This window comes from Myotis brandtii, unplaced genomic scaffold (genome assembly GCF_000412655.1).
Source record: "Myotis brandtii unplaced genomic scaffold, ASM41265v1 scaffold19, whole genome shotgun sequence".
Taxonomy (NCBI): domain Eukaryota; kingdom Metazoa; phylum Chordata; class Mammalia; order Chiroptera; family Vespertilionidae; genus Myotis; species Myotis brandtii.
Genome location: NW_005357075.1, coordinates 1496250 through 1507713, shown reverse-complemented (window position 1 = coordinate 1507713; position 11464 = coordinate 1496250). Strand labels below are relative to the sequence as shown.

The following is an 11464-nucleotide window of genomic DNA, read 5'->3' as shown; positions in this document are numbered from 1 at the left end:
GCTGCGCTTCCCCGCGGCCGGCCCGGATTGGCTGACCCGCGTCTGTCATCGCGGAGGCGGGGCCAGTCGGGGCAATGCGAACACCACCCAGTTTGGGCTTCTCTACCCGTTTCTCCTCGCCCTCTCCCGGTACCTCTAGCCGCCAGCCTCGCTAACATCTCCAGCGCGCACAGGTCCGCACCGGTTCTGACGGTTGCGTCATCCTGCCTGTGGGCTGCGGAGCGCCACAGTAGCCAGCGACGGTGACGTCACAAGCCGAATGACGTCACGGAGGTCTGGGGCCGCGATGCATTGTCCAGCTTTTTTGTCATAAACATACCACTGCATTGCCCAAAATGATCACTTCCTAAATAACCACTTTTTTTCCCCACCAAAAATGTACTGTAACAGAGGACATAAGCTCTTGCCTTGGAGGAGATTCTGATCTAGTTGGGAAGGTAGATGTAGACATATAATAAAAAGTCAACTCAGGGTTATAAGCCGAGAGCTAAATGACTGGTTTGAGCTGGAGGTGTGACAGCGCTCAGAGGAGGGAGGGAGCAGGGCTGGGATGGTCAAGGTGTGGCTGGCAGTGGGAAAAGGGGGATGGGGCAGAGAGGTCCTGGGATCAGCGTCCCAGCCCCCTGCCTGGCATCTCCTATTCTGTTTCAGCGCCCTCTACCCTGCAGCCTGGGAGCCCTGGGCGAGCAGGGGCCAGTTTCTGCTCCTTCATCTCTGTTGCCCCCACTGCCAGCTGGCTCAGCCTGCTGCTCTGAGAGCAGGGTGTGGATTTTGGCGAGCTCCCGCTTCTCTCCCAGCCTGACCTTTCCTCCTCAGAGCTTCCTTTAACCACCTCTCAGGACAGGAAGGCAGGGCCAGCTGGAGTGAAACTGTGAAGCCAGCCAAATCTGGGATCCTCAGTTAGGTCTCCCCTCTTCCTCCTGCTGCCTTTGTGCACCTCCGTGTGTGTGTGTGTGTGTGTGTGTGTGTGTGTGTGTTTTGGGGGGAGTGAGGGGGGTGAGGAGGTTAGTTGCTTGGTGGAGCAGACAACACAATGGACTTGGAGCCAGATGCCCGACCTCTGCCCACTGGCTGGCTGTGTCCCTGGGTAAGTTGTGAGCATCAGTCTCCCCATCTGTGGGTTGGCTCACAGCTTTCCCTTCACAGGGTTCTTGGGAGTTGAGATGTCATGGAGGAGCTCCACGGGCTGTTTACCAGGCAGCCCACCAACTGCCCCCACTCCTGGCTGGGCCCTCCTGGCCACAGCACTTGTTGCTACAACACAAAGGCCCACTTTCATGAAGTATGCCTCCAGGACCACCATGGAACTAGACTCTAGGGAATTCCAGCCACACCAGGTCTGCCTCCTTAGGCCCTTCTCACACATGAACTGAGATCCCTGGAGGCGGGCGCTGTATGAGGCTGTGGGCCCACACTCTTTGGAGGCACTTGGTGACGCTGCTGCTCCCAGCCCCAGACCTATTGCCTCCCAACAGCTGAACTCACCAGGCTTAGAGGCTCCTTGCACTGCAGAGCCACCTGTTAACATAGTGTGTGTGTGTGTGTGTGTGTGTATCCCCCAGTTTTCCCATCTGTGAAGTGGGGACAGCGTTGGTCCCAGACTCCTTTCTGCCTCCCGGGGATGATTTGAGAGAGAATGAGGTCATGTCTGGGCAGGGCTGTGAGAGCCTCAGAGGCAGCCTAAGATAAACACCAGACAGCCTGACTGTAGAAGAGCAAAGACTTCAACAAACCGCGGCTCCACTCCCCCCATTATCGCTGGGAAAAGTGCTCCGTTCCTCTGAAGTGGACCTAATCACCTCTGTGGTGAGGAGCACAGGAGGCAACTATGAAAGCCGCTTGTAAACTGTGAAGGGCAGCCCTGGTGAAGCCCTCGGACTGTGCCAGCCCTTCCTGGGAGCTGAGGGAGACAATAGAAGGCAGACTTTCTCAGGCTTTGGAAGGAAGGGAGCACACCCCAGACTGAGGCAGGAGAGGCCCTGAGACAGATGGGAAAAGCTGAGGACGGGGGGCTGAGATAGAAATCTTCAGAACCAGAAACAAAGAAAGGTCTCCCTCATGTCTGCTCCGTGCCCTCCATTTCCAGAGAGGGAAGATCGCTGGCAGGTGGGGGTGGCCATGCAGCGGGGTGGCCCAGCCTGTCTACACAGTACAGTGCCCACAGGAGCGAAGCCTGAGCCAGCCATTCCAGGGCACATGGACCCACTTATGCATGTGAGTAGGAGTGCAGAAGGGCAGTGTAGGCAACCTCAGAAACCGAAGGGATGGCATGGGCAGGCAGGGCGGGGCAAGGGTGTCTGTAACACCAGAGTTGGCCACAGAGCAACAAACCCTGTCCCTTGTCAAAGTGGGAAGGGTAAGGAGGGCAGTAGCCCAGGGTTAGGGAGGAGGTCTGGCCTCAACCTGGGCGATGCCACTAGCTTGCTGTGATCTTGGGAAAGCCACATCTACCTTCTGGGTCATTGGTAAGACACAGGCAGAAGTGAATCCTGAAACAGAATGGACATCAAGGGAAAACTAGTGAATCTCAATAAAGTCTGTTGCTTAGTTAATAGTGTTGTATGGAAACCAATGTCTTAGTTCTGATCACTGTGCCATGGTTATGTACCATGTTAACATGAGAGGAAGCTGGCTGAAGGATAACTGGGAATGGTCTGTGCTATTTTGGTGACTCGTTTGTAAATCTACAATCATTTCAAAATTAAGAATCTAGAAAATGTACTTTATCAGAAAAAAAGAAAGAGGTAGCATGAAGTATACACACCTGAGGTCATTTCTAGCATTGAGGGTGTGCCTCGCCATCCGGGCCAGCGAGAGAGGCTGGAGGTGAAGGGGCAGTGGGGTTGCTGGGAAAAGCAGAGGCCTAAAGGGCTGGACTGGGTGGGGGACAAGCTAAGCCTCTGTAAGGAAGAGGGCCACCAAGTGCCTCAAGTCTCAAGGCCAGTCCCCACCTGAACTGGCTTCATCCCCAGTCCAGTCCTGGGACAGTTGGTCCACCTGCTGTTTGCATGGAGTCCGACCCAATACTCCCTGGAGGGTACTGTGACCCCAGGCAGAGGTCTGTGGGGAAGAAAGAGGCCCCGTGGCAGAGCCACCCCCATCTTCTCAGAGGAAGGACCCTGTATTTGGTGTTCTGGGGTGACATCAGGACAAGGCTATCTAAGGAGAAGTGTAGGTAGGGATGGGTCACCCAGTGCCACTTGGAACATGATCAGCTATAAAGTGCATGTATTGGAAGGAGGACAGAGCAGACAGCAGAGCCATCTGCAAAGGCCATTAAGCCCCAAGTAAATGAGGCGGCTGGAGTCAGGACAAGTGGTTCAAATCCCAATGCTGCCACTGAAATTGCAATGTGGCCTTGGGTGACTCACTTACCCCCCAGACTGCCTGTTTCCTCTTCTGTGTAATAGAAATAAATAACATCTACCTCAGAATCATGACACCGGGTTAAATGAAATCACTTAAAGGAAAACAGTGGCACAGTAAAGTGTAGGAGTCCCTTAATTTTTTGTTTTTCTATCACATGAAAATAATCTAGCTTTGCAGACAATGAAGGAACGTTTTTTGGTGTTTTTTAAAATGAAGGATGGCTATGTAAATCATGGCAAAGCCACGTTCGGGAATATAAGCAGCCATGAATAATGAAGGTTAGGTAGCAACCCAGGAAATGATCACAAGAGTGTTTGTTAAAAGAGAAACCAAGTAAAAAGCAAACCAATTCAACTGCATGTAACACAGATCCTTTACACGAGGAAATACTAGGAGGAAATATACCAAAATACGATCAGTGGTTGGGTTGAGAGTGAGTGGAGGTGGAATTACAGGTGACATTTCTTATTTTCTAAATGTTCTGAAAGTGTATTAAATTTATAATAAAAAATTTTATTTTATTAAAAAAATCACACACACATTTCCCGAACCACCGCAGAACAATCAGGTATGACGAGTGGGAGCATGCTGGCTGAGGTGTGCTAGGGCAGGGGAACAGGCAGAGCCACACCAGAGAGCCCTGGGGATGGGGAGGGGCTGCCAACCGGCTCAGGCAGCAGGCCAAGCCCTGGCCGGGGCTCTCCTGGGCCACACTCCCGGAGCTCCGAGTCAGATCAGATGGAAGAGATGGGGTAGCCTGGAGTTTTTGGGGAGGGTTGGGGTCAAAGCCACCTTGCTGCTGTGCCCAGGGCTCTGCCTTGCTATTGTCGCTTGTCAGGAGCATCCTCAGGGTAGCCCCCTGGAAGGCTCCATCTGCTCAGTGAGAGGGAGGGACCCAGGTCCAGGGAAGAAGAGCAGGCAGGGGTGTTTGAGGCCCCTGTCAGGGACAGCCCAGCTCCTGCCCACCTGGTTCCATTTCCATGTCTCCCCTCCCTCCCCAATCTATGTGGCCAGCAGGAGCAGGGCCAACCACACTGGCCTGGTGGCTTTCAGAAAACAACAGACTTTAATGGAAAATAGGAAGGAGGGAGGTGAGAGGAGGGAACAGGGACAGGGCCTCACCCCTATCATTCCCTTCAGCCAAGCCTGGGTAGTGTCCTGAGGCCACCCCCGCCCCACGCGTCACAGCTCTCCCTCGAACAAGAGGGCAGGATTTCAGCGGCCCCTTGTCCAGATGCCTGCAGTGCATGGGCGCCCAGAGTCCCGTGAGGAGGTGGGTGTGTAACAGAGCTTGGCGCAGGTGGGACAGCAGGAGATGAGGGAGCAGAAGGTGTTGCTTAAGCCAGAGTGATTCCCAAAGTCCCCCAAGGAAAGGCTGTTTGTCTCCTGGGTTGGGGGGCAGGGGGCTGAAGGGAGTCAGCACCCCCAGTGTGGGCCTGGTACCATGGAGAGGGGCACAGGGGTGGAGCAGGTGCCAGCCTGCGAAGGGCAGGTGTGAACTTCAGTGGCACTGTGGTTGTTGGCTTTAGGGTCCAGGTTAGAAGTGGGAAACAGGGTGTCCTGCTGGTACCCAGAGTGGTGCGTGTGGAATTGACCAAAAGTCCCCGAGTCCCCAGTGTCTTCTCTGCTTATGCTGTGCCTGAGCTGAGCACCTGGTCTACCTACCCACCACCTCTACCCCAGACACCTGGGATCCCTCTATTTAGCCTCCCGTAATGTTCCCACAGCCAACTTCACTGCTTGGAACACAGCCCAGTCCACCTAGGAGAAAAACGAGAGGACACGGAGTTCACAATCGTATTTGTGGGCTCTCCCCACCAAGAAGAACACCCTTCCTGGCCTCGGCTAGCTGCTTGCTTGGCACAGAGCTGTATCTGCTATGCCACCCCAGCTGTGCCACAGGAGGACTTGGGAAGCACACCCAGCTCCCTGGCCAGCGTCATACTCACCTGGGCACAAAGCAGGCGGCAGTCAGGGGACAGGCTGGACCCCTGGTGGCAGAGCTGAGCAGAGAGGGCAGAGGTCTCGGGGGACATGAAGTGCTGAGTGACACTCACTGTGCTTACCAGGCCCTGCACCTGTGCCAGGAAGGAGGGGAACAGGAGGGTCAGTGGAGACTCACACTTCCCAGCTTGGCCCTGATCTCTATTTCCCATCATGACCCTGCCCAGCTCTCAGAGAACAGAGGCTCTGGATCCAGCACCAGCATCCCCAAGGGCATAGCCAAAACCAGGCCAAGGGGATGCCAGAGATGGCACAGGCAGAGTCAGCACCCACGGACCCAAAGCCCAGTTCAAGAATGCCACAGTGGGAGTGTGCTTCCTGCCCAGCCTAGGTCCCCGGGTCTGGAGAGGGACGAGGCCATACCAGGTGGGGGATGCAGCATCGCTGTACTGCTGTTCTCGCTGTTTCTGGCACTCTGAGCTCTCAGCGGAGCCCAGGCCCCTGGGGACGCACCTGGTGGGGAGCCCCTGCGGGGACCAGCACAGCCTCTCCGGGGGCCTGCAGCAGGGTCCAGCAGCTCACACCCCACTCCTCCCGCAGGCGCCGCCGAAGCCCTGCATCCAGGTAGCAGCTTCCTGGGGTGCCAGGCTCCAGGTTGCCTGCCCCAGCCGGACACACCTCAAAGAAGAGAAAGGGGAATGAGCAAGGGAGGGAGGCGAGGGCAGGGCTGTGGGCACTGGAAAGAGCTGAGTGTTCAAGTCTTGAAGGGCAAGCAGAGAGGACATACTAGTAGGAGGGAGAGAAAGGGGCTGGGTGGTGAGGGGCTGCGGCCACTAAGGTTGGCAGATTGGAGATTTGGCTGAAAGGAGCTTAGACGAAAGGATTAAGGGCCTTGAGGTGAGGGGGGTCTAAATCCCCGCTTTTCCTGAAGCCAGATGCCTTGAGGAGCCTGGCCCTGGGCCCTCTCCTCTGTCACGCAAACATACCCCTTTCTCCAAAACCCAGGAAGACACCCTGAATAGTCCCAACTCATGAACTTGCTATATATCCCCTCTTAACCTGGATTCCAGCGAATATTGGAATTGTGTGCTAAATTGTAGGTGATTAGGTGTTCCTGGAGTGAAAATCCAAATTCTTCTATGATCCCAGATTCAGAAGCAGAAAGGACACACAGAAGCTCTGATTCCCAGTGGATGGGCAGGCTGGCCCGTCCGGGCCAAGGCCCCTGAAGCAAGCACAGCCATGGGGGCGGCTTTGCCAGCCAAACCCGAGCAGGGAGCTCCTTGGGCAGACAAGGACCGGCAGAGGCCAGAGCAGATGCCTAGGGAATACCTACAGAGGCTGACACCAGCATCGCGCCCCAACTGGCCACCAGCGAAACCCACCCCTTCAGCTAGAACCTCAGCAATGGTCTCTGGGCTTCGGGCTCCAAGACCGAGCCACGGGGAGGGGGAGACTGGTAAAGCCAGGTTGGACCCTCGGGTAGCTCCAGGCAGGAGCCAAGGCTCCTTTGACCCCGCCCCCCAATTCAAGTCCATCCTGGGGCTAGGTCAGTGCTCCCCAGGCCACCCAGTGAGACTGCACCCCTCAGATTCCCCATGCGTCATTGGATTTGGCCATATGGGACTGCCATGTGGGTATGAAGGGATGCTTCTGTCTGCTCCCCTCTGCAGATGTGTTCCAGCATCTGTGTGTGTATCTACAGGTCTACATGTGCCTGTCGACATATCTGTAGATGTGCATGCCTGTGGGTAGGAGGTGGTGGTGGGCAGCCATGTTGACATCGGCATGTCTGCATGTGAGCAGATGCCTTAGCAGGGGTGACACTTGGTGGACATCTTTTCCCCAGGACAATCCGAGCTCAGCCAGACTTTGAAACTGGACCTGCCCTAACCTCAACGCTGGCCCCAGCCGCTGGCCCTTCCTGCCTCCTGCTCACCTTCTCTTCCCCTGCCCCTCAGTGTGGTCCACTCTCTCCCTCCACCTGCCAGGTGGCCTCCTTCAGCCCTTACTTGCTAGCACCTCAAGGAGCACCTCCTCATGAGATGTAGATGACTTAAGGGAGCGTAGCAGGTGGGCATCTCAGACGGGCTTCCCTTTGCCTATGTAGGAGAGACCCCAGGAGGTGCACAGGGTAGTGACCTGGGATGGGAACAGCTATAAGCTCAGGTCCCAGCTCTACCACTCAGCCTCAGTTTTCCTCATCTGCAAAATGGGAAAGCAGCCTGTGCGTATGAAGGAGTGGTGTGACCATGATAATGGACCAAGGCCTCAATACAGTGCCTAGCCTGCAGCAACTCCAAGTCCATTTCATCACTGGCTCCCACCTCAACCCTTGCTCTTTCTGTGCACCCACCGCATGACTCCCACAAGGTCCCAGTCTGCCTTCTCTGAACATGCGTGTGAGTCGAGGCTCACCTGAGGGAGTGGGGAGCACAGAGAACACAGACAGGGAGGGCTTCTGGGTGGGAAGTCCTACTCCCAGGGAGCCGAGGGGCTGCATCGGGGAAGGGCAGGGTCCCGTCTCCCTCCTCACCATCTGGAGAAAACGGCGGATGCGTTGGGCGTCCTGTGCCCGGAACACGTGCCACACGGTGCTGACCTGGCTGCCTGGAGACCAGAGCCCCTCCCCGTCCAGGCCTGAGAGGAAGTCTGAGAGAGAAAGACGGTCAGGAGAGCCCAGGGCAGGCAGACACAGCACCTCACGTCTGCAGCTTGTCCCCACCCTGCTTCCGCCCGAGGACCCCACCTTTCTGTGCCCGATGCCAGGCAGGCAGTGGGGCTTCAGCACGGACCAGGATGCTGACCAGGTCAGTCACCTCCACACAGAGGTTCTTGGTCCCCAGGTGCCCACGGTGTGGACTTACACCTGCACGGAGGTAGAGAAAGGACAGTTGGGAAAAGGTGCCAGAACCTTGGCACAGACGTACAGGCACAGAGATGATAGGAATGGGGCAGGGACTGGGCAGGAGTGCAGTGCACACGTACCATAGGCTGCCCACAGCTGGGGCTCCAGTGGACACAGGGCAGGGCCCGGTGGGAGGTAGGAAGCCAGGTTGAGTTTCCCATGTTGGGCACAGTACTCTGGGAGGGGCAGGCTGGCAGCCAGGTTCTCCAGCCTGTGGGGGAGGAGTCATGCCCAGCAGGCTCAACCCAGGCACCAGAGACCCCATCAGAGCCCTCCACTACAGGGGTCACGCCCAGAGGCAAGCAGAGTGTGCCAAGGGTCACAGGTGGGGGGAAGGAGGAGAGGAGGGAGGGCCAGTCCTTGGTCCCATACACACCTGCTTGTGTCCTCATCCCGCAGAGCTCTGTGCAGCAGGAGGACTGAGCCCTCAGATGACTTTGGGCGAACTAGGGGAGGAACAGAGAGGCCATTGCCCAGAGGCCCTGTCCCCAGGGCAGCAACACAGTCCTGTTTCTGCCCTAGGCCCTGCTTCCAGCTGCCCCCAGGGTCCCTCTGGGCCTCCGCTGCCACCTGGCTCTGGCTCCCAGCTCCCTCTACCACACACCAAAGACACTTACTCTCAGGCCGGGAGAATCCATCCCAGAAGGCTGCAGTGCCCAGGTTTGTAGGCTGCGGAGGCCCGAGGGAGGTCAGCGCCTGCACCTGGCCTCCAAGCGCCTCAAGAGCCTCGGTCCCCCACAGGCTGCCTTGCAATGTCCTCTGAATCCCTGACACCAACACAGGCTGTAGTGGAGGGGATGGGGACACGGGGAGAAAGATGGGGTGCCCAACATGCTCAGGCCGGGGTGTGTGGTAGAGATCACCAGAACAGCTGGGGGACCAGCCCCTGCTGCCCCCTCTAAGTCAGTGGTTCTCAACCTTCCTAATGCCGCGACCCTTTAATACAGCTCCTCATGTTGTGGTGACCCTCAACCATACAATTATTTTCGGTGCTACTTCATAACTGTAATTTTGCTACTGTTATGAATCATAATGTAAATATCTGATATGCAGGATGTATTTAGGCGACCCCTGTGAAAGGGTCGTTCGACCTCCAAAGGGGTCGCGACCCACAGGTTGAGAACCGCTGCTCTAAGTGATGGGCCAGGCCTAGGGATCAGGGCCCTGAGGGGAGGCGAGGCTGTGAGAGCTGGCAGTGGGGTGGTGAGAGCCTCACCTGGCCCTGCCTCCAGTGCTCCTGGAAGAGGTGGAAGCCTCGCCGAGGCCTGGGCTCCTGCAGCCACAGCAAAGCCCCCGGGGGAGGCAGCCTAGGCCGCACTGGTGAGAGGGGCAGGCCCAGACCCTTGCGCAGGGCTGGCCCAGGCCGCAGCCCAGGCCCCAGGGCTTTCTCCTGGATCTTCCGTTCCACTACCTGCGCGATGATGCTGTCCAGGATATTGGTGATTCGATCATCCTACGGAGGCAGGGGGTGATGGAAGGCAGAGGACTCAGGACCTGCCAAACTCGCAGGGAGGGCCAGCCCCATCTCTGCCCCCAGCGTGCCCCCCCTGCCCTTGCTCACGCTGGGCAGGGCTGGAGTGACAGGGGCAAAGGCCATATGTATCCGCTCGTGCCCCAAGCAGAGTTTGACAGCAGTGGAGGCCAGCAGTTCACAGAGAGAGGGACAAGGCAGGGGCCCTCGGCTGGCACGGTCCTTGGCAGGGGTCTCTGTGGAGTCCAGGGTCTCTGTTGGGGAGAAAAACAGTGAAGGCTTCCCCTTCCTCTTGAGGCTCCGTTGCCCACATGCTCTTCCTCATCTCCCGGCGGAGCCCACTCTCTCCTCACTGGCTGGCCCATCGCTCCACTCTCTCCTCACTGGCTGGCCCATCGCTCCACTCTCTCCTCATTGGCTGGCCCATCTCTCCACTCTCTCCTCATTGGCTGGCCCATCGCTCTGGATGCACTCGCCTCCCACCCCGGCTTTCCTACTGGCAGCTCCAGAGCCTCTCCCAAGGAGGGCTCAGGAAGGGGTTCTGGCTGGAAGGAGATTAGGAGGCTCGTCCTAGGTTTTGTTTAGATTTACTTTCTCTGGAGCGACTTGAGAAGAGTACTAGCAATTGGGGGAGGGGGCGGCTAAAGCCATTCCAGTCTCCTGAGGCTTCCCACCTGGCCCAGCACGCCCACCCCAGTCTGAACCAGGGGCAGGGGCCTCACCCGCTTTGATGTCCTTGGTCCTGTTGGTGTCCTCCGTGCAGGAAGGTTGTGGAGTTGGGGTGTTTTTTTCTCTAGGCTCCTTCTGTTAAACCCATCCACCACCCCCAGTCCAACCAGAGATTTTAAAATGGCAAAGGCAACTCAATCCAACTCAACCCACAAGCATTAACAACAGACTCTTGTACGTCCTAAAATCATGTTTACAAGAAGCAAAAGGTTATATAACGTTAGGTGGGGAAAATTGCTCATGGGATCCTATGTACAGTCCAATCTGAAGTACACTAGAACAGACTCGAATAAACAGATAGGCAAACTACTGATACCAAAATGATCGTGTGGCATTACAGGCCACTGTCATTTTCTTCCTTATCCCCCTGTTCATATTTTCCAAATTTTCCACCACGGGTATGTAGCATGGAGCTTGTCATGCAAAATGCATTCAATAAACTATTTCCTGAATGAATAACTTTTATAACAAAAACTCAAGCTTCATAAAAGCTTTGCAAAATGCCTATCTAGCACCTGCTATGTGAGAGGTGCAGGGAATACTGAGATGAGCCAACATTCCGCCGGCAGGAGTCTGTGCCTGGGATGTGGACAGACAGGACAGGAAAGCAAGCCGCTCGAGCAAGATGTGGCAAGTGCTGAGCTGGAACATGCGCAGAGTGGATAGGCGCTCTGGCTGTGCACAGTGAGGGCTTCTGCTGGGCAGCGGACGGGGGCAGGGGTGAGACAAATGCTAACACTGGCTCCATGGACCCAAATCCCCAAGGGAGGGTGGGCAGTAGCCTGATGTTCCTCTTCGTTCCCATCAAAAGAAAGGGGCCAAACCCTGCCAAGGTCAGTACTGTGCATCACACTGCGCAATCCTGGGGCCCACGGCTAGTGCTCTGTCACCGTGCCGTGCTTCTTACCTGCTGGCCCCCATCCCCAGGGGCCCACACCTGGGCATCAGCTTGGCAGGGACAGTGCTCCCGGATATCAAACTTGATCCAGACCTGGTGCATTGCGGTGCTCAGTTCTGCCAGGGCTGGAGGTGGGGGGCGGTGG

At 56.6% G+C, this 11464-nt stretch overlaps 1 protein-coding gene across 7 annotated transcripts in view; it reads right to left on the bottom strand.

Moving 5' to 3' along the window:
• Positions 1-3861: 3861 nt before the first annotated feature.
• HR (hair growth associated) overlaps positions 3862-11464 on the bottom strand; it is a 15349-nt gene continuing 7746 nt past the window's right edge. For 2 of the 7 annotated variants that reach the window (XM_014538310.1, XM_014538311.1), the window contains exons 8-19: positions 11329-11444; positions 10415-10496; positions 9783-9946; positions 9438-9674; positions 8839-9004; positions 8598-8709; positions 8302-8432; positions 8063-8182; positions 7850-7965; positions 5827-5991; positions 5319-5447; positions 3862-5130 (exon numbers count right to left, since the gene is read on the bottom strand). In XM_014538310.1, coding sequence (XP_014393796.1) covers positions 5068-5130; positions 5319-5447; positions 5827-5991; positions 7850-7965; positions 8063-8182; positions 8302-8432; positions 8598-8709; positions 8839-9004; positions 9438-9674; positions 9783-9946; positions 10415-10496; positions 11329-11444 — 1601 coding nt within the window. In that variant the 3' untranslated portion in view covers positions 3862-5067. Of the gene's footprint in view, positions 5131-5318; positions 5448-5826; positions 5992-7849; positions 7966-8062; positions 8183-8301; positions 8433-8597; positions 8710-8838; positions 9005-9437; positions 9675-9782; positions 9947-10414; positions 10497-11328; positions 11445-11464 lie in introns of those variants that run through there. The other 5 variants (XM_014538313.1, XM_005864605.2, XM_014538312.1 and 2 more) reach the window with 4 other exon arrangements.